The sequence below is a fragment of the Teleopsis dalmanni genome, chromosome 2 (genome assembly GCF_002237135.1).
Source record: "Teleopsis dalmanni isolate 2A chromosome 2, ASM223713v2, whole genome shotgun sequence".
Lineage (NCBI taxonomy): Eukaryota > Metazoa > Arthropoda > Insecta > Diptera > Diopsidae > Teleopsis > Teleopsis dalmanni.
Window position 1 is genome coordinate 140,365,499 of NC_051847.1, and position 20,461 is coordinate 140,385,959.

General features: G+C 23.5%; 2 protein-coding genes across 3 annotated transcripts in view; one reads left to right on the plus strand and one right to left on the minus strand.

Annotated features, from left to right (window-relative positions):
* Nucleotides 1-20,461, plus strand: part of LOC119677362 (nuclear protein localization protein 4 homolog) — an 88,687-nt gene that overhangs the window by 14,905 nt on the left and 53,321 nt on the right. The gene's annotated exons all lie outside the window — the stretch shown is intronic.
* On the minus strand, nt 10,856-13,288 carry LOC119677363 (serine/threonine-protein kinase pakD). Its single transcript, XM_038088671.1, has 2 exons — nt 12,998-13,288; nt 10,856-12,916 (listed from the first exon to the last, which is right to left on the minus strand). Exons 1-2 carry the CDS (start codon nt 13,286-13,288, stop codon nt 10,982-10,984), a joined length of 2,226 nt encoding a protein of 741 aa, XP_037944599.1. The 3' UTR covers nt 10,856-10,981.

Genomic DNA, 20,461 nt, shown 5'->3' on the forward strand with positions numbered 1-20,461 from the left:
TAATGGACTGTATATACCAGTGGCATGTGCGAAAAATTAAACATATTATCAAGTACGACAACCAGGATTTTCGAATTCCTTAATGGAAATAAGGAGTCAAGGAAACCTCTTTAGTTCATAAAGTAAATATGAAAGCCAACAATTTAACTAAAGATAGGTGCAATATATTGAACGTTAATATATTGATAATATTTATATATATTCAAAAATATCCGATGAAATTACACATAGAACGATTTTTGTTGCTAGACTTTTGGATGACTAGAATGTAATTCCTTCAAAGAAAATTTAAAGGAATTGCAAAAAAAATAAAAAAAAACACCGTTCCGATGAAATTACATATAGAATGTACTTGTCGCTAGTTTTTAGATGACTATAATGTAATTTCTTAAAAGAAATTTTGAAGTAATAATGAAAATAAATTCTAAGAATATTCTAACTTAATAATAAACATGAAGTTTATCTGATTTCGTTCTAGAAATCTTTAAAGCTTTAAAGCAATACTATGAACAAATCTAGGAAATGTAAAGAACTCTTAAACATAAAAAATGGTAAAAACGTCCATCTGTCTAAACAGATAGCAGCGGTGGGTGCGATTTGAGAATTATTTAGATTTCGCTATTTTTCTTTATTTACAGCTTTTGCTGTGCTATTTTGTATAGAAGCATTCCATTTGTAGTGCCTTTTTTAGAAAAAGTGTTTCAATATTTATTCATTGCTGCCTCGTTCTCATTTCCTTATAATTGTTTTAATGTTTCAAATTTGCTATGGGATCTTATTTTCGAATTTTTCTATATTTGGGATTTATAAATCTTATGCACAATCTCAACGCTTTTCAGTATCTCTGATCTAATACATCGAAATTCAATTACTTGACATAAGTTAATATCATTATTAGCATTTACTATGCTAATAATTTTGGAACTATAATGTATTGCTGTAGTGGGTAATATCATATATAATATATATTTATGTATTTTAATTTATTTATTGCATCAAAAGCATTTTTGGAAGATCTTGATGCTTTTCTTTCAACTTGCTTAACAGCTTTTAAATAACTATTTTATGAAATAATATGATATATATGCGAAATAACATATTGTTATATATCATACAAACTTATATATGATTCGATAAGAGTTTTTATGATATATCTTACTACTTCCTTAATTTGGTACTACACCATCTTGACTATTGAACACATTAAATGCTGAACACAGCTACTCAATATAAATATCGTGGTTTTAGTACTAATGGCATTTAACTATAAGTTTACATATTTTTAGTACTTTTTTGTGAACCAATCATTATTATACTTTTTGATATTTTTTATCTATAATATCGTGATTATTAGTGTATTAAACTCGCAGTTTCAAATAAATTTTCCCTTTTTAAATTAATTCCGTATTTGTGTTAAACGTTATATGTGTTATTTTAACGTTAAACCTATGTGTTTTGCTTATAGGGAAAACTATTTTTATATACGTATATATTTAATTGCTGCCGCATTTCTAAACGATTTTATACGATTTCTATAAAATATTGTATTTGTTTTCTTATAGAATTTTTTTTTGTATTTCAATTAAAATTTTGTTTTTCACTTGTAAGTCTTTGTGTTAAATAAAAATTAGTTTTTTACGTAACGTTGTATAAATTTCGAGTTTAAAAACATTTCTTTTTCTAAATACGCAAAGAAATTTTTAATACATAAATTTTAATAAAGTTTAATAATAGTTGTGTATAGAATACGATAGAGACGCTAATGGTCGTTTCGAAATATAAATACATATTTTTTATATATACTTATATAAACATTTATAAATAAAAATAAAAATATATCGAAAATTTGATTTACACGCATACGAATACGAATAATAAATACTTTTTTTTTGTTATAGATTTTGCATATTAATTTTAACTATAATTAACGACTTTTAAATACTTGTAAAGCAACGTTTATTAATTTTAATAAATTTTTAATTTACACACACATTAAAAACATCGATATTAAAATTATTATTTAGTTTTGTAAATACTAATGAACATTTTTTTCATTCATATATATTATAATTTTTTAAATTTACTACTAACACATCGATTGTTTGCAATTAATTAATTAATTAATAATTTTCTAATAATAATATACGAGTATATATATTTCATTTTTAACTAAATTACATTTTGACTCTATGATTATATATATGTATATATTTATATTTATTTATATTTATTTGTTTTAGAAAAATATGTACTGTTTTTTCTTTAAATTTGGTGGCTATTTTAGTATTTTTTTATTACAATGTTTAATGTGAGTTTATATGTGTTTTTGCACTTTACTTAATATCGACACTTGCTATATACTATTTCGTATAAAACTATCCACTTTTAAGATTCCTTATAGAAGACACATCATTTTGTTGCTTTAGTTGTTGTTATTGTTTCTCATGTAATTGTTTCATGTTAAAATGTTAATCATTTATTGTATTTGAGTTCAAGTCAAATAGGTACTTTGCTGTTAATCGTGTATTTAATATATATATAATATATGTATATATATTGTATTTTAATAGTTCTATACAGTTGGTTATGCAAAAATATATGTATATGAATTCTTATAATGTAATGTGTTCATATCATAAATATATATCTTTAAAGTTTCGTTTTTTTTTTTGTAATTTAATATTTAAGCTAATACTAATAATAATTATGGAACGGCATTTTACGTTATTGTTTATAAAGTATTTTTTTTTAACGGAAGTTATATTTTTACCAATTTTTTAATTATTATAAAAACTAAGCGTAATATCAGCAAAATATTTAAAATAAACAAATGTCTTGTTGGAACACTGACTAGACAAATAACCGAATAAGTTCTAATTTATGAAATTAATTTTATAATTAAGACTTAAGTTTATACATAAAAGATATCCATACATATTACTTTTGCAAAAAAAAAATAGCAACTGATTGATTGATCGAAATGATAGCATTTCAACTAAGGTTGAGGAACCTTAGTTTTCTTAGTTAAAAAATTAATTATTTCAGAAAATTTGTAATAAAATGTATATTTAACATAGTTTGTATAAATATACTCTTTAATAAAAAATAATAATTTTGCTATATTATATTACAATTATAACATAGTAATTATTAATTACAAAAATTTCATTTTGTAGTTTTAATATGAATTTACTTACGTTCTATATACGATGAAACACAGTATAATGAAAATAATATAATTTATTTTATAATATAGAAGGTAAATTTTGTGTAAAATATGTAGAAATAAAAAAAAGTACAAGAAGAAAGAATTATTAAATTATTAAATTAAATGAATAGAAAAAAATAAAAAAAGAAAGTTTTTTTTAAAAAAAAAACTTAAAATAATATTAAAATGCAAAAACTTTAAATAACTAAAAAAGAAATCAACAAAATATTAAATAATTATAAAAAGCAATAAAAGAAATTAAATAAATATAAAAAATAATAAAAAAAATTAAACAAATATAAAAAATAATAAAAAAATAAATAAATAAATAAAAAAATTAAATAAATAAATAAAATAAATAAAAAAATTAAATAAATAAATGAATAAAAAAAAATAAAAAAAACTAAATAAATATAAAAAATAATAAAAAAAATTAAATAAATATAAAAAAAATCAAAATGCCATTATCTGGATTGAATTTAATAATTTTAAAAAATGAAAAAACACTATGTAATTAAATATAATTATATAAAAAAATCCTAATATAAATACATAGATATAAATTATATATTATATTGGTAAATAAAAGTTATTATAATACTGTTGCAATTTTAAATAACTAGGAAAACAATAAAATAATCAATTTTTAAACCAATAAAAAAAAGTAAAATACATAAATGTATTTTTTGTAAAAAAATATGAAAAAATAACTACACAAATGTGCCAGTAAACAAAAGAATTAAATAAAAAGTAAAGGTAAATATTTGATATTTGAATTTCAAATTAATTATTTAATAAAAAATTGTAATTAAAAAACATTTTAGAAATACGATATAAGACAATAGCAAAAAAATAAATTCCATTTATATTGTATATTAAGCATGTAGTTGGAGTATTTATTTGTATTTAATTAAATAATAAATATATATATAATTAATGAAAAAATAAATCAAACAGTACAAAATAATTTATAGTATCACAAAAAATAAAAAAAAAATTTTAAACCAAAAAAAAAAATGCAGTAAATAGTCACAAAGCATAATAAATAATAAAAAATAGTGAACTATTTTACTATTTTTCTGGTTTCTTTAGATATTTTTGACTGTATCCATAAAGTGTTCCAACAATTCTAGTTTGTATATTCTCATATAAATATATGGTAGCTTCCGTTTCGTAGCTTCACATAGGTCCTAATGGAGTTACTTCCATTGTGATAATACAAAAAAATAAATTTTATCTATTTTTATAGAGTAACATATATCAAATAATAGATTTTGTTACTAAATTATGATTATGAATTTTTTTCTCTTAGAAGAAGCTTCTTAAATTTTAAAAATACAATATTTCGTTATAACTGTTTTTAAACAACATTTAAAGCGTTTCTGTTTTTCAAGTTTTATAAATCTAAATTTTTTTATATAGATTTTAATATATTTAAATTATCTCTAATATTTTATATAATTCCTTTAAATCTAAATATATTTGTTTACATATAAATTACTTGTGTAAATTGCGAAAGTAATTTAGATCTAATTTTTTCTTTGACTTTAAATAAATATTTTGTTTTTAATTTTACTATTTTTAAATTTCCATAATATCAGGATATGTTTATAGATTATGTCTGAGTTAATAAGCGTCTCAATTTTTCATACAACATTAGTAAACGCTTCGCTCTCTTGAAGTTTTATTTTAAATGAAATTTCTTATGTATTCGCATTATTTAATCATTTAAATGTTATATTATTTGTTGAATTGTTTTGCTTTGTTAAGCATCATTTGCAAATTGTTATAGGGTTAAGCACTTTCTCTTTTTTTTTTGTTTTTTTTTTCTTTGAGATAAAGGAGACATTTTTATTCATACGCTTGACCAATATATACTATATATTTTTATAATTTATTTTTTTTTTTTAATATTTAAATCACAATAGAGTAGAAAGTTTAATTTTGTAACGTTCTTCAGATAATTTTATAGTTCTTTAATACTTTTGTTAAATTGTATTTGTTTATAAATTATTTAATTGAAATTGTTATTTATATTGAAGTTGAGTTCTTTGAATAAATAATATTAAAATATTTTTAATTTCAGTTTAATATTAAATATTATTAACTAAAAATATTTTTTGTTTGTGAACAAATAAGAATAATATTGAAGCTATTGTATTATGACTTTGTAAAGGCGGAAACAATGATATATATATACTTTGTATTAAACATAACATATATGTTATGTATATTAATAATTAAGTAATATTGATATTATGTATTTCCATATATAAACTTAGTTAAGGAAAATTAAATAAAATAAATAAATAAATAAAAAAGAACAAGAAATAAATAAAAGAAATAAAATAATTAAATAAGTAATTAAAAAAAAATTAATAAAAGACTTTTTAAAAAAAATAAAATAAACACAAAATTAAATAAAAACAAAAACATAAAAAATATGAAGAAAAAATTTTCAAAAAAATTAATTATCTTTCAAATAAAATCTGTCTTTTAAAAAAATATATAAATAATAAATTAATAAATAAATTTCATAAAAAAATTAAACAATAAATAAATTGAATAAGGAAAAGTTGTTAGTACTAATTACATCGAATGACTGTGTACTAATTGTGGTCAATAATAAAAACGCTATATCTAAAATATAATAAATAATTAATATAGTAGAGAAAACAATGAAAACTAATGCGCAACATACTTGTTATAATGATATAATGCAAAAAGAATATTATTATATTATCAAATATTATGAAAAAAAAACAATATAAATAATAGTAAATAAAAAATATGAATAATAAGAAAATCAAAATTAAAAAGAATCAAAAAAAAATGTAAAATTTTTATATAGGACTCTCGAACTTTTGTTTGTATATATATTCCAAAATATAATGTTATTAGAAGTGTATAACAACTTAAAAATAAAAACTAAATTAGTTAGAAGCTGTATAGATCTGTATAAAAAAAAGAAGAACCAAAACAAAATAATTATGTAGATATCTATATACTGTTATATATATATATCAATTAAATATTTAAAAAACGATTAAGATTTCAATAAAATAAATCTTCTCTATTTTTTTTTTAAATTCTTTAATTTATATCAAATTAAATTTGCAAATGTTTAAATTTAAAACAATTAATTTGTGTTGTATATAGTAGCATCTTATTTTTATCTTGAAAGATTGTTTTTGAGTTTTTTTTAACTGCAGACAGGTACACGTGTAGCGCATATATCAATTACAATTCTTAGAACATTTTTCTATATATTAAATTCAATTTGACTTGTCAGGTTCGTACTGTATATATTTAATAATAAATTATGTAATACTGTTTTATTTTTTTATATCATATAATAAAGTTATTCATTTGGACACAGATTTTAACACACATTTATTATATATAATATTTAATTTATAATTTTTAACATATGGTATGTTTATATGTATATATACTTCTTTAATACATATAAATATTTTTTTAATACATATAAAACTACTTTTATTATATATAAATTTTTTTTTATATATATGCATACATATAAATAATTTTATATATATACATATATATGTATATATATAATTTAATTTACGCACGTTTTAATAAATTTATATATATTTTAAAAACTACACATCGAGATTATATATTCAACGAATAAAATAATTTTTTTTTTCTTAATATGTATAAAGTTAATTTGTATTTTTATAAACGTTTATTTTTTAATATTAAAAATATCTTCTAAAATACTTGTAAAATGTATGTAAGTATTTGAGTGTGAGATTTATTTCACTTACGTTGGTATTAAAATGTTGTTTACGACTCCATGAGTAGAAATTCCCTAGATATTTTCACTTCATTTGTTTTTTAATAAAATTATTATTTTTTAAATATTCCTTATTATTATATATGTCATACAATTTTTGTACATATATATTTAAATTTTATTTTAGATGTTATTTGTTATTTTGAAGACTTAGATATTTTTTTCTTGATTTTACATATGCTAGTGAAATTGATCATAATTTTTTCTAATAAATAAAAAATTTTTATACTAATTTTATTTTTTGTTTAACATTTAAAATTTCATTTTGGCTGACGGTTTTGTTGTGTTCATTGTATTTATAATTTTTTTTTTTTTGAGAAAAAATTGTTATTGTTTGAAAAAAATTATTAATCAAAGGTTTTTTTAGACAGTTGAAATATTTTTTTATTTTGTTTTTAATTTTGATTTAATTATTATTATTATATTAGTTAATTGTTAAACGATTTTCTTTTAAATTTTTGTATGGGAAAAATGTTAAATCTCTGCTTGCAACAAAAATGTATAAGAAAGCAAACATCAATATATTTTTATTAGTATTTCTGATTATTTTTAATTTATTGCTTAATTATATTTCTCTAAAAGAAGTATAATATATAAGAAACTAATTTATTATTAACAAAAAAAAAATTTTTTTTTTGAACTGTGGTTTCAAGAGTTTTATTTGCTTAGTTAAAAAAAATATGAATTTTAAATTAATTTTTTTTTTTGCTAGATTTTAAACTTTTTTGTAGTTATTAATTTTTTGTATTTTTAATTTTTTATGCAAAAACGAACATGAAAAAATTATTTTAAAAATGTCTGTATTTTTTATTTTTTAATTATCACTTAATAAAATCGAAATATATATGTTTAAACATAACATAATTTGTTAAAATAATTTTATATATTTTTTTGCTATTTTCTTTGTTATTTTGATTTAATTTAATTTAGTTTTTCAAAATGGAATTATTTGTATTGAAAAACACATTTGAAAAAAAAAACTATCTAAACTAATTTGTGAAGTTGTAACACTTTTTACATTTTTTTTTTTGCATGTAAACAATTTCCTTATAGTTTTTCAATCTATCTTTAATTTTTTGTCTTTATAATAAAATTTATATATTTCTTTCTTAACTTCTAAACCTGAAGCCAACATATTCGTACTTTAGTTACCATTTGTAATTTTAGTGTGTATTGAGATTGATCCCATTTTATTTCTAAAAATAAGTTATCTGCTTTTCCTTTGTTATCTGTTCTCAGTTTATCTTTTTTTATTTGTACAAATAATTTAGCATATAAAAAATAAATAATTGCAAATGTTAGAAATATTAAAATAATACAAATTTCATAAAAATAATTAAATAAAATATCTAAAATAAGTTATATAAAAATTTATGATATTTTAAACAAGCTGAATATAACCGTTTATACTCGTAGGCAGTAAAAAAAAGAAAACTAATATAAAAAAATATCATCAGAACATGCTATAGATTTTTAGAATTAGTATTGTGATTAAATCGTTATAAGCAAAAGAATATTCTCTGTTCTTTTTCCCTTTGTCTTGTTTTGCAAGTGGGATATCTTCAATAGTGCCCAAGTATTATATAATTCCATTTTTCCATTCTAATAAAGAATGTATAATCCAGGAAATCAATGTCTTTCTTGTAATTCTTTTACTTCAGTTTCTTATAATTTAGCTTATTTCACTCTGTTCTTTCTAACTACACAAATTCTTACTCTGTTCTCTATCGCGGGTTTTTCAGGATATTCTTTTCGATACTGGTATATTTGATTCTATTATTTCTTTGTAACATTTTCTTTCTGCTACATATCTAATTCTTTTCTTTCATTCTCTTTGTCACTTGCTCTGTTCACTTTGTTTTCTTTTTTTAACTATTGTCGCTAATTTGTTTTCCTCCTTTTTTATTCATTTATAACTGTCTCTGTATAATCTCTTTCTATGCTTTCCAGGTTTTGTGTTTTTTTTTTTGAAATGTCGTTCTTTCGACTGAACAATTCTGAAATATATAAAAATTCAAACATATATATGTTTAATACTATAGCATAATAAGTGTAAATAAATAATTAAACAGTGGTTTTGTGTCGTTATTATTTGCTTTTCATCCACTCTTTTACTACTGGTAATCTGTGCATATTTGTATTGTTTTTATATCCTTCCTTTTTCTTGTTACGTCAGTTAAACTGTCTCTTTCTAGTTCCTGATGATTTGTCTATTTCATTATCTTGTTTCCCCAACTCTTTGGCTTAATTTATGTCCTTTTTGTCTAATAAATATATAACAATTAATATTAATTTTTTTTTATTAGTTCTGTCTGCTCTTTTTTATAATTTTTGATCATTAATAAAAAAAACTTAAACGAACTAATATAGTACTTAATATAATATTTCCAATACTAAAATTAATTATGTATTTTATATATAATAAATTGAAAATTTGGTAACATTTCGGTTCCAGCCCAGTTATTTAATAAACTTATTAAATATATGCTATACATATACATTATACATGAGATCAGTATTAATTAAAATATAATAAAATTATATATATAGCTAAATGATTGAGTTTGCTCGTCAAGAAAATATTTGCAATATATTGCCTACATATATATATCACTACCAATTTAACTGGCAGAAAAGGTATACATTTAAAATTTAGAAATTTTATACTATTTAATAAGTTTTTTATATTTAATTATAAATAAAAATGATAAATATTAAAATACTGTTTAAAGATATTTTCTTAATATTATTAAGCAATTTTATATATTGAGTAGGGATTTGAGTAGAGAAATTTCAAATATGAATTTGATAAACAGTGTATGGAGTTCATTATTAAGTTTATATTTTATCCATTGTTCGAAATAATATATTGAAATAAATATAAAAATTAAAATCAATAAATTAAAATTAACTTTAAATAAATAAAAATAAAATAACTAATAATATTTATTATAAAATTAAAAAATAAAAATAAAAAATAAAAATAAAAAAAAAAAAAATTAATAAATAAAATAAAAAATAAATAAAATAAATTAAAAAATAAATAAATAATAAATAAAGATAAAAAAATAAATAAATCAATGAAACAAATATAAATAAATAAAATAATAAAATAAATAAAAAAAATAAAATAAATAATAAATAAAATAAATAAAATAAATAAAATAAATAAAATAAATAAAATAAATAAAATAAATATAATAAATATAATAAATATAATAAATAAAATAAATATAAATAAATCATATAAATATAAATAAATAAATTAAAAACAAATAAATACAAATAAATAAATAAATGAAAATAATAAAAATAATATTCATATACGTTAATTTGGTGTTTACTTAAAAAAAAATCCTCTTTTAAGAGCTTTTTTTTACATTATTAATAACAAAACATTCATGACTGTTAAATTAAAAACAGTCATTAATTAAATTTGTTAGAATGTCAGTGTAACTAAAATTAATTACTGTAATTTAATGGGATATAATTTTGAGAACGTACTCGTAACATTAAATATATATCGTAATCTGATTTGCAGGAACAAATCAATGAATTATGTATGACACTATAAATAACTTTTGTAAGTTCATTAAGCCTCGTTTATAATAGTTGCAATTCGTCTGTTACATTACCAGATTATGTTAGTTATAATTAAAATCAAGGAATTGTTTTACATTTAATAGTTAAATTTCCAATGTTGAAATTTCTCAATGTTTAAATTTACCAATATTTAAATTTACCAATGTTTAAATTTTTCAATACCTATATATTTTGCTCTTTAAATAATATCATTTTAATAATAATAATTTTTTTGTCCATTACAAACTGTGAAATTGTTTACAACTTATAAATTTTTATGTGTTGCTTTTGTTTTTCGTTCCATTTCCGTTTCCGTCTCTGCTTTATCAAATGTACTCGTTTCATTTAATGACATCCCTTACGCACCATTAACCCAACTGATACTTGCCGCAACTAGCAATCACAACACTACTTTGTGGCTTACCAGTTGCATCACCCGTTTGAGATATTTTCTCAACTAGTTCCAACCCCTCAACCACGAATGCGAATATGCCAGTAAAACCACGCATTTCCCTTAAAATTATACGAAACTGTGAACCAACTAAACCCAAATTATCGTGCCGCTTTTGACTACGACGCATGCCAACCGAACCGCGTATTGCCAAAATTTTCGTATCATCAGGCATAAAGTAGCCTTCATCGTATACTGAACGGCCGCCACGTCCATTGTTAAGTTCAAAGTCACCTGTGATAATGCTCTCGTTTTCCCAACACTGAAAGATATGGCAACCTTTATATCCATAGCCCAGCTCGTGTGTTGCTAAGGCATTAAAATTCTTTGCCATTTTCGGTGCCGCATCACTGCGCACCTCAATCAGTATACGTCCGTTGTGTTGGCCATTAATTTCGATGTTGAAGTAGTAGATTGGATAAACGTGCACAGTCGGATTTAGCAGCATTGAAGATTTGGTTTGCTGCTGCTGTTGGGTTTGTGCTTGATGTTGTAAATGCAACAAACTTAAGCCCAAACCACTTAAATCGTTGCCGGCGAAGAGTTGAGACGTGGTATTACGTGCGACCGTTGTGACATTATTGTTTGAGGCTGGCGTCCCGATGGGTGCAAGCTCCGGAAAACCATTGGACGTTTGTTGCTGCTGCTGCTGCTGCTGTTGCTGTTGCAATAATTGTTGATGTTGCTGTTGCTGTTGTTGAGCATGTAAATTCGATTTATTATTTGTTGTGGTGATATCAGCATAACTTTTGGACACAGGGGAATCGTTGTTGTGTGATGGTTGTTGCTGCTGCTGTTGTTGCTGCTGCTGCTGCTGCTGCTGCTGTACTGTTGTGATTGATTGTTGATTCTGTTGCAATGCTTGTGCATATGTGGCATGTGCAAATGAGCTACTAGTGATTGTGCCATTTAAATTCGATGACAGATTATTGTGTGAGATCATTGAAGTGAGTAATCCCTTATTGAGTAATTGCTGTTGTTGTAACTGTTGTTGCTGTTGTTGCGCTTGCTGTTGTTGTTGTTTTAAGACTAACATGTGTCGTGAATATAATTGAGATATGCAATAATTGGCCAGTAATAAAACTGGATTTTGTGGCATCGCATTGACACCATTAAGCCCAACACCGAAACTATCGAAATTTCCTCCATTGACCGCGCAATTGTGCAGCTGTATTAGGGCTTGCTTTATCAAGTCGAAGTCGAAAACAAAGCCAAAATTGCGTATCAAGTCATCGAGCTTACACTGTAAGAAAATTTCTTGATACTTTGCTGTCAAACGCTGCTTTTCAGTATGCAACGTGTTAAAAAGTTTCAATGCCTCGGCTGGTGTTTGCTTGTCACACATTTCCAAGCATAAACGTGCTTTGCTCAAACTCTCATGCATTTCGGCAAACTCCAAAGTCGGTATGTGATTGATTAATTCGCTTTCGATTTGTGTCTTAAGCATAGTGCAACTCTCAAGTATTTTGAGCAAAAAATCACGTTGTTTCAATACCAAGCGCTGCATGTCATTCAACGTATTCTGTATAGTCTTCAACTCGTTTGTGATATCGTTGTGCAGTGCTTCCTTTGCCTCCAACTGATTCTTGACAGCGTGTGAGCGATGCTCCTCAGTGGCAGCACAGGCACGGCATAGCAACATACTGCAGGCATTGCACCATAAAGTATTCGGCATTGCATGGGTCAGACAATTTTCGCCTATCTTCATTTTATCGTTTAGGTTGGTGCTGCTGTTGGCAGTGCAATTCAAATTGCCATTGCTGCCATTTGTGTTGGCGTGCATGTGAATGTTGTTGTTGCTACCAAAACTACCGCCATTCGAGCCATTCGAAGTTATCGACGAGGAACGTTGCTTATCTCCAATAACACCATTGTTGTTGGTGTTATTAGTGCCGTTAGTATTGTTGTTGTTGTTGTTGTTTATGTTATTAACATATTTGATTTTAAAATTAAGCGTATTTAGATTTTGTGTTAAATATAAGATTGGTTTATATGTGCGAAGGTTTTCGGGTTTGGACTCTGGTCCTTGTAAATCGGTGCGATTATAACAGTCGCTACAATAAAGTTCATCGTTACCTTTACGTAGCAGTTGATTGACACATTTGAGACAAAAATAATGGTGACATGTAAGTAATTTCGGTACGGCATCGTGATCGTTAAATGGCAATTTGCAGCTCCTGCATAGTGTTAACTCTTCCAGTTCTGGTGCTACTGAATAGTCCATCTGCAAAAAAAGAAAATTAAAGTTTAAGAGTTAATAATAATGCGATAAAATTGTGTTAGATAATAAATATGGAATAAAATAAGACAAATATGTTACTTAGAAAACTATTAACCTCCTAAGCACTTCAGATATTTTGTGCATATCATATAAATATTTTATTTCTATATACTATATATACAATATTTTATTATTAATTTTTATTTATATTATATATACAATATTTTATATTTTTTATTTATATTAAATTATATTTATATTTAAATTTAATATAAAAGCTGTAATAAGTATAAATAGTTCGTAAGTTGCAAAGATGTTTTTAATGTTAGGAATCCTCCTGATGAAGGTAAGAACGACTTTGCCAAAATACGTATAGATATATACTAAAACAAACGTTCGATATAAAAGTTAAAATCCTAAAAAAACAAGAACGACTTTACTTTATATATGCAATAGTTCAAAATTGTATCATATATTCAAATTTCGTTGCTTCTCTTTTTGATAGAGATATGTTGTACAAATATGGACTTAGCACTGTAACATAATATGAATAAAAAATTTTAGACCTTGTTGCTATCTATCAGATTAAGAGAACTTACTTCTACAAATAATTTTGATTTAATATGCGTCAATTCACTTAAATACCATATATATATGTATAAAAATTATGAATATATAATTGAACTATACATTTATTATTTACTTTTTAATATATTACCATTATTACCATTACCTTACTTTTTAAATATTAATACTTTTATACATCGAAGTTAGTAATTATGTTAATTAAAATTCTTCTTTCTCCTCAAAAGAAAATCACATAATTTTATATTCCTCATGGTTATACTATTATAGTATGAAATTTATAACTGCAAATTTTTTTTTTCAAAAAACATTATAAATATGTTATAAAAAGCAAAGAAAAATATTATGCTTTAAAATCCAAGAAAGTTTTTTTTAATAAGATTAACTTGGCTCCCCTTGTGGGTATTTAAAGTAAATGTAGAAAATATATTTCATTTACAATCATATATATGTTTATTTATATATATTTCTTTATAAAAAGCATAATCAGCGCTAAATAAGTTAATTTCTTAAACGAAAGTAAATATAATGTAATTAGCAAATATTTCATGGAAGCAAAAAAGATCTGTTTGTATTCTAAAGATAATCAAGCTTTTACGGCTAATTATAGCATTACTCCAGCTACTTTTTAATAAAATAATTTGCTTATTAGTTTTTCTTAAAGACTTATTTACTTTTTGATAATTAGGTTGGAGTCGCTTTCATTGACATTTAATACACTTCTGTTTATTAGCATGGCAAAGCAATGGTAAAATTAATTTAAAAAAGGAAAATGCTTAGCTTTTATTTTTTAATTTTATTTATTTTTTAATTAAGTGCAAACTTGCGGAAATTAAAAGGATTTCTACTTCTTCTTCTTGACTTGCAGTCAATATGATTTCGAAGTATCGTAAGAGAAAGAAGTTGAAAGACGATAGTAAAATTATTGAAATATTGCAATATTACAGATTTAATCTTTGTTAAGATTAAAATTTGTTTCAATTAAAAAGGTTGATGAAAAGTGCTATGAAAATTTAATTTAGTATTGAATATAAATAAATAAAGTAAATAGGATTACACTAAAGAATTTTCAAATTTATTTTGAATTATTTAATTTATTTTTATCTTATGTGTTTATTTAAACAGTTTGCTTGTATAGTTTATTTGTTTATTTTATGTACAAAGTAAAGCTAAATTTATAATAATTTACTTTAATTTAACTTTAATTGTCCTTTATGTTATTCAATTTGATTATAGTGATTTGTGTGTAATAATATTAAGTTTTACATAAATTACGAACTCGTACTCTAGAAAATTATGAATTAATTTAAATTGATTTAATAAAATTATAATAATATATATTTATATCAAATTTGATTTCAACGTATGTATGCCGATAGTGACGATATAAACTCGTACTTTAGAAAATTATCAAATAATTTAAATTGATTAAATAATATAATAATAATCTGTAGTTTACAATTAATTAGTAGATACTGACGATAGGAACTGATTAAATTGATTAAATAATATTATAATAATTTATAGTTTATATTAAATTTAATTTTAACGTCAGTTATGACGATAGTAACTATATTACTTTATAGAAACTATTGTGTTTAAAGAGAAGTTTTGAAAAGTTGTGAATTGCAATAAAATTTTATTGCAAGTTTAATAAAATTTTATTATTTTTTATTAATTAAGTTTTTGGCTGATCATACAGCTGTTTTGAGTATTTTCGCTATTAGTACTTGCGGTCTCAAAAAATTATTTACAAATAATTAAATATAAGAAATAGACCACTACTGATGGGTATATGGTAGTACTAGAAATCGTAAACTTAGTAGTATGATTAGCTAAAAATTCAAGTAATAAAAATAAAATTTTGCTGTTGTAAAATGCACTACTGTTCGAAACCTTTCTGATATATAATTTATTAATTTTAAAAAGTTATTTTTTTAATTCGCTGAACGTTTCTATATAAAATATATAAACAGAGTAGCATAAGAATTATTGTTCTGATGACCAATATTATTTACATATTTTTACATGGGCTAATTGGTCAATGTTAAACAAGACACAATCTTTTAAAATAGTTTTAACAAATATATTTTATTGTCATCGATATTTCGACTATAGTCTACAGTTATTTTTAAGGTATTATAGTCGGAATTTCGATTATAGTTTATAGTTATCTTTACGGTACTATAGTCGAAATTACGATTATAGTTTATAGTTATCTTTAGGGTACTATAGTTGAAATTTCGACTATAGTCTATAGTTATCTTTAAGGTACTTTAGTCGAAATTTCAAATATAGTCTATAGTTATCTTTAAGGTACTATAGCCGAAATTTCGATTATAGTCTATTGTTATCTTTAGGGTATTAGAGTCGAAATTTCGACTATAGTCTATATTTATCTTTAGGGTACTATATTCGATATTCCGACTGTAGTCTATAGATATATTTAGGGTATTATGGTTGTAATATCGGTGGCAATAAAATATAAAACTAATGTAAACTAATGTAATGTAATTAATAACAAAATTATAATGTAAGAAGTTGTGTATTATTGATCACTCATTGATTAAGCCGTTCAAAAAATATATAAATATAATTATTTTATGTAATAATTTATTTATTATAAGTTTTATACAAGTTCTATTTTATACAAAGTTCTAATTCTATATCTCATATTATATATACACATAAATCAGAATTTATTGTTCATTCTTTTAAGTTTTTCGTACACAGATTTTTATTAAAATTAAAAACACTCCTGTGGCATTTACAAAACAATTGACACACAATTCAAAACATTTAAGTTAACATAATTTATATGCTTATGCACAACAAACAGACAACTGTACATTAAGTAACCTAAAGACATAAACATGCTGAGCAAAGAAAGAAATGTTATAAGCAAAAAAATAACTGCTTTATTTGTTTTTTCACTTTACATGTGCCTTTTTAAATATTTATAATATTAGCTTATAACAGAAAAAATACTTTTGCCCCTCTTAAACCCTGAAACCCTGAAACCTTTATAGCACAAACACAGAAATACACAAACAGATAAAGCAAAAGTATTACTTGTATCAATGGCACGACACACATAAGGAGCAACAAAGCAACAAAGTTTACATTAACAAAATTAAGCAGTTGAAAGCAACAAAAACAAAATGTTTTCAACTTCTGTTAACAACTTTCTTGCTTTCTTTGTATGTATGCGTAGCAGCATTTTATGCTAATGTTGAGTAAGGTTTACAGTCGTCGGTTGGGATGTGAGTGAACATGCTTTCTTACTTTGGTTTTATTAACTATGCTGATCCTTTTTGGTTTGCTGTTTGAGTTTTTAATTTAATATTTCAATTTTATACGCCTTTTTTGTTTTTTTTTTGTTTCTTTGTTGTGACATGCGTTTTGCATAGTAGTTGATAAAGAAATATTTTTAGTTGACCTTAGTACCTTACACACAATTTAAAGCTTAGCTCCTTATTGCATATAATAGCATTTTCATTTTCTTTTTTTAAACTGTTTGTGTGTGAACTTTATAATGCTTAAAAAAAAGAATAAAAAATAGAAAGAAAATCTCGACACAGAATGTAGTGTATTTTTTGTTTTTACTTTTCTTTGTGGTAACTAAAATAGTATCATGCAAATTTACTTCCTTAAACACTTTTTTTGGCGAACTTTCTCTGTTGTGTTTATGTTCTGCTTGTGTTGTTACAAAAAACAAAAGCTCATAACATATACTTGTATATGTTGATACATATGCTTATACATTTTGCACACTTTGTCACTGTAGTTGGTATTAATTCTTTTGTATATATTTTGTTTTTGCCAGATTTTTTGACATTGTCGCGCAATAAACTTTAAATATACTTTCAGACACTGAATATTAATAAACTTGTATGGTTTTAGTTGTAGTATGTGTGTGTGCGCGTGCATACTGTAGTATGTGTGCACACTATTTCCTACTACATGTTTCATTTACAGTGCTGTTGACATTGCACGATTTATAGTTCATACTTTTGACAAATCAGTTGTCTGTCTGTCTGTCTCCCTGTTAACTCTCTGTTAGCGTATGTATTTCCGTACGTCTATGTATTATAAACTTTGTCGACATATTGTCAAGCAAACAAAACCATAATGCGGCTTAATTACATGGCGCGCGATTATAGTCAGCAATTTAAGTTTATTAATTTAAAATCGTAAAGCGAAATAATTAAAACTTACGTACTGAAATTTTTGGGCGTAATTTCAGTAGGGAAAATTAAATTTGTAGTTTAATTTAATGCAATTAAGTACTGTATGCATATTATTATATTAACAATGTACAATAATTAATATATTTTGTTTTTCTTTTCAGGTGAGTGGCATGTGCTTGTATTTTTTGATATTACTGTGATAGTGAGCTCAAAGTTTTAAAAGTTGTAAGTAAAAGATTAAATATTATAATTAAAGAAAAATTAAAATGTTGAGGATGTTGAATACATTTCTATACTATATGTATAATATAATAACTTGATTTGTTTAGTCTATTTCTTTGCTTTATACATATTTTGTCATAGTATTTTATTGCGGCGTATGTGCCTAAATAAATACTTATTTACAATGAAACGATATGCATAATGAAATATTTGCTGCAACATATGTACCTAAATAAATACTAATTTACAAGGAGATGATATCCATAATGAAACATTTGCTGCGGCGTATGTGATTAAATACATAATATAGTTTCTAATCGGACATTTTAATTATTCTAAGATAATATAGTAGATATTAAAGATCATATTTGAACACATTATATTTACACTTAGACTTATCGAACGTCTTTAGCATAATTCTGTATGAATTTTATATGAAAAAAGACAAATTGCTGCCATTACAATAGCATTATAGGTATGTTATGAATAAAAGTAAATTGGAAATGTTTGAAAGGAATATAATGCGAAATTTTTTTTAAATAGACATTTAGTTTTGAAATTGAAAAATATATTTTTCCAATTAAAAATTAAAATTATCCTTGGTATATTTTCCATAAATATTCAAAAGGTTAAAAAAAATTTGAAAAATAAGAATATGAGTAGCAAAAGCCAACAAATTATACAGATGAGGATTTTTTGAAATTTCGGCAAATTAGATTTCAGGAATACATTAAAGTAAATCACTAGAAGTTTTACTACAGTCCTTTCTGTTCCCTGGTATTTAGGAACTTACGTAGATTCTTTGTAGATGAATAATGGTTTTGGATTTTGACCAAGAACTCTCTATTTGATAAAAATCTAGCTATAAGTTCTATCATTTCAACTATAATATCATGTTTTTTTTTAGTTTGACGAATAAACGATTATTTCACAACTTATGAAATGTCAATATGCCACGATATCAAACAAGACTATTCTAGTAGATTTCATTGAGAGTATTTTTTTTGTAGTTGATTTTTTATTTTTAATTTATGTTAATTATATAAAAAAAAATTTAAAACAACAAACCCTCTAAAAAACTCATAGCCCTCTAAAGTATTTTAAATAATTTGTTTAGCTTTTAAAGCTATATTAAATATAGGTTTATAGTAACATAAAAATTACAAATACTATGTTCATATATGGATTCTTTTCAGTACAAATATGCTTTTTTGTTTGTCGTAATAAATTATTATTTTTATAGTTTCTTTTCATATACAAATTATATAGCAAAAGTTGTTGTGTGCGTACCATATTTTAACATCAACAAATCAAATGCCTGACTACAATTTCTAGTTAATTATCCTTCAAACAAAATACATGACATCCATTTACTTGAATGTTTGTACAATTTTTTACTTCACTTCTGACCTTAATGTATCTATCTACAACGCTTTTTATACACAAATTTGCGTGACCAACATAAAGAGGGAAAAATTAATTATAACACTTTAGCAATAGAAAAGAATAATTCTTTACTACTTTGACTTCTTCAGCAATAATAAAAGCTATTTGGCCAAAAAATACACATAGCTTATATATAAAGCATATAAAGCAAGTCATTAATATTAAAAGTCAAAAACTCGCTTAAATATCCTTCGCAATAGCCAGTATCTAAAGTGTGTTCTTAAATTATTACTGCTTATTTATATACTCATACTTCATACTTATACTGGGTACTTACATTTATCTGAACCAAAATTTATTAATGCTTCTAATCTATTGTTCAGCAGTATTCGTATTATTTAATCGTTAATACCATAAATTATTTGCAATTACTACTAAGCAGTGTTTCTTCATAAATTATTTAAAAAAGCACATCCTTAAAATGACTAAGAAAAAGGGATTGCTGTTGTTGTTGTTGCTTTCGCTGCTGCTCATAACCACAAAATGTCATAAATTACGTCATCATTGTCAACAGCAACACATAGAATTGTGTTGATAAGCGCACAAATGTGACAACAAAACTCATCACTTTAAAGCTGCTGAATGAAGTAAAAGTCACTGAAGGATAACAAAGTTTTCAGTTATGAGGGTCCAAAGGAAAATTATCGATAAATCGATTTGCCAACAAAGCGCAGTGTACTGCGTACGAGCCACAAACAGCAATACGCACCACACTCGAGTGTTTGTAGATTTT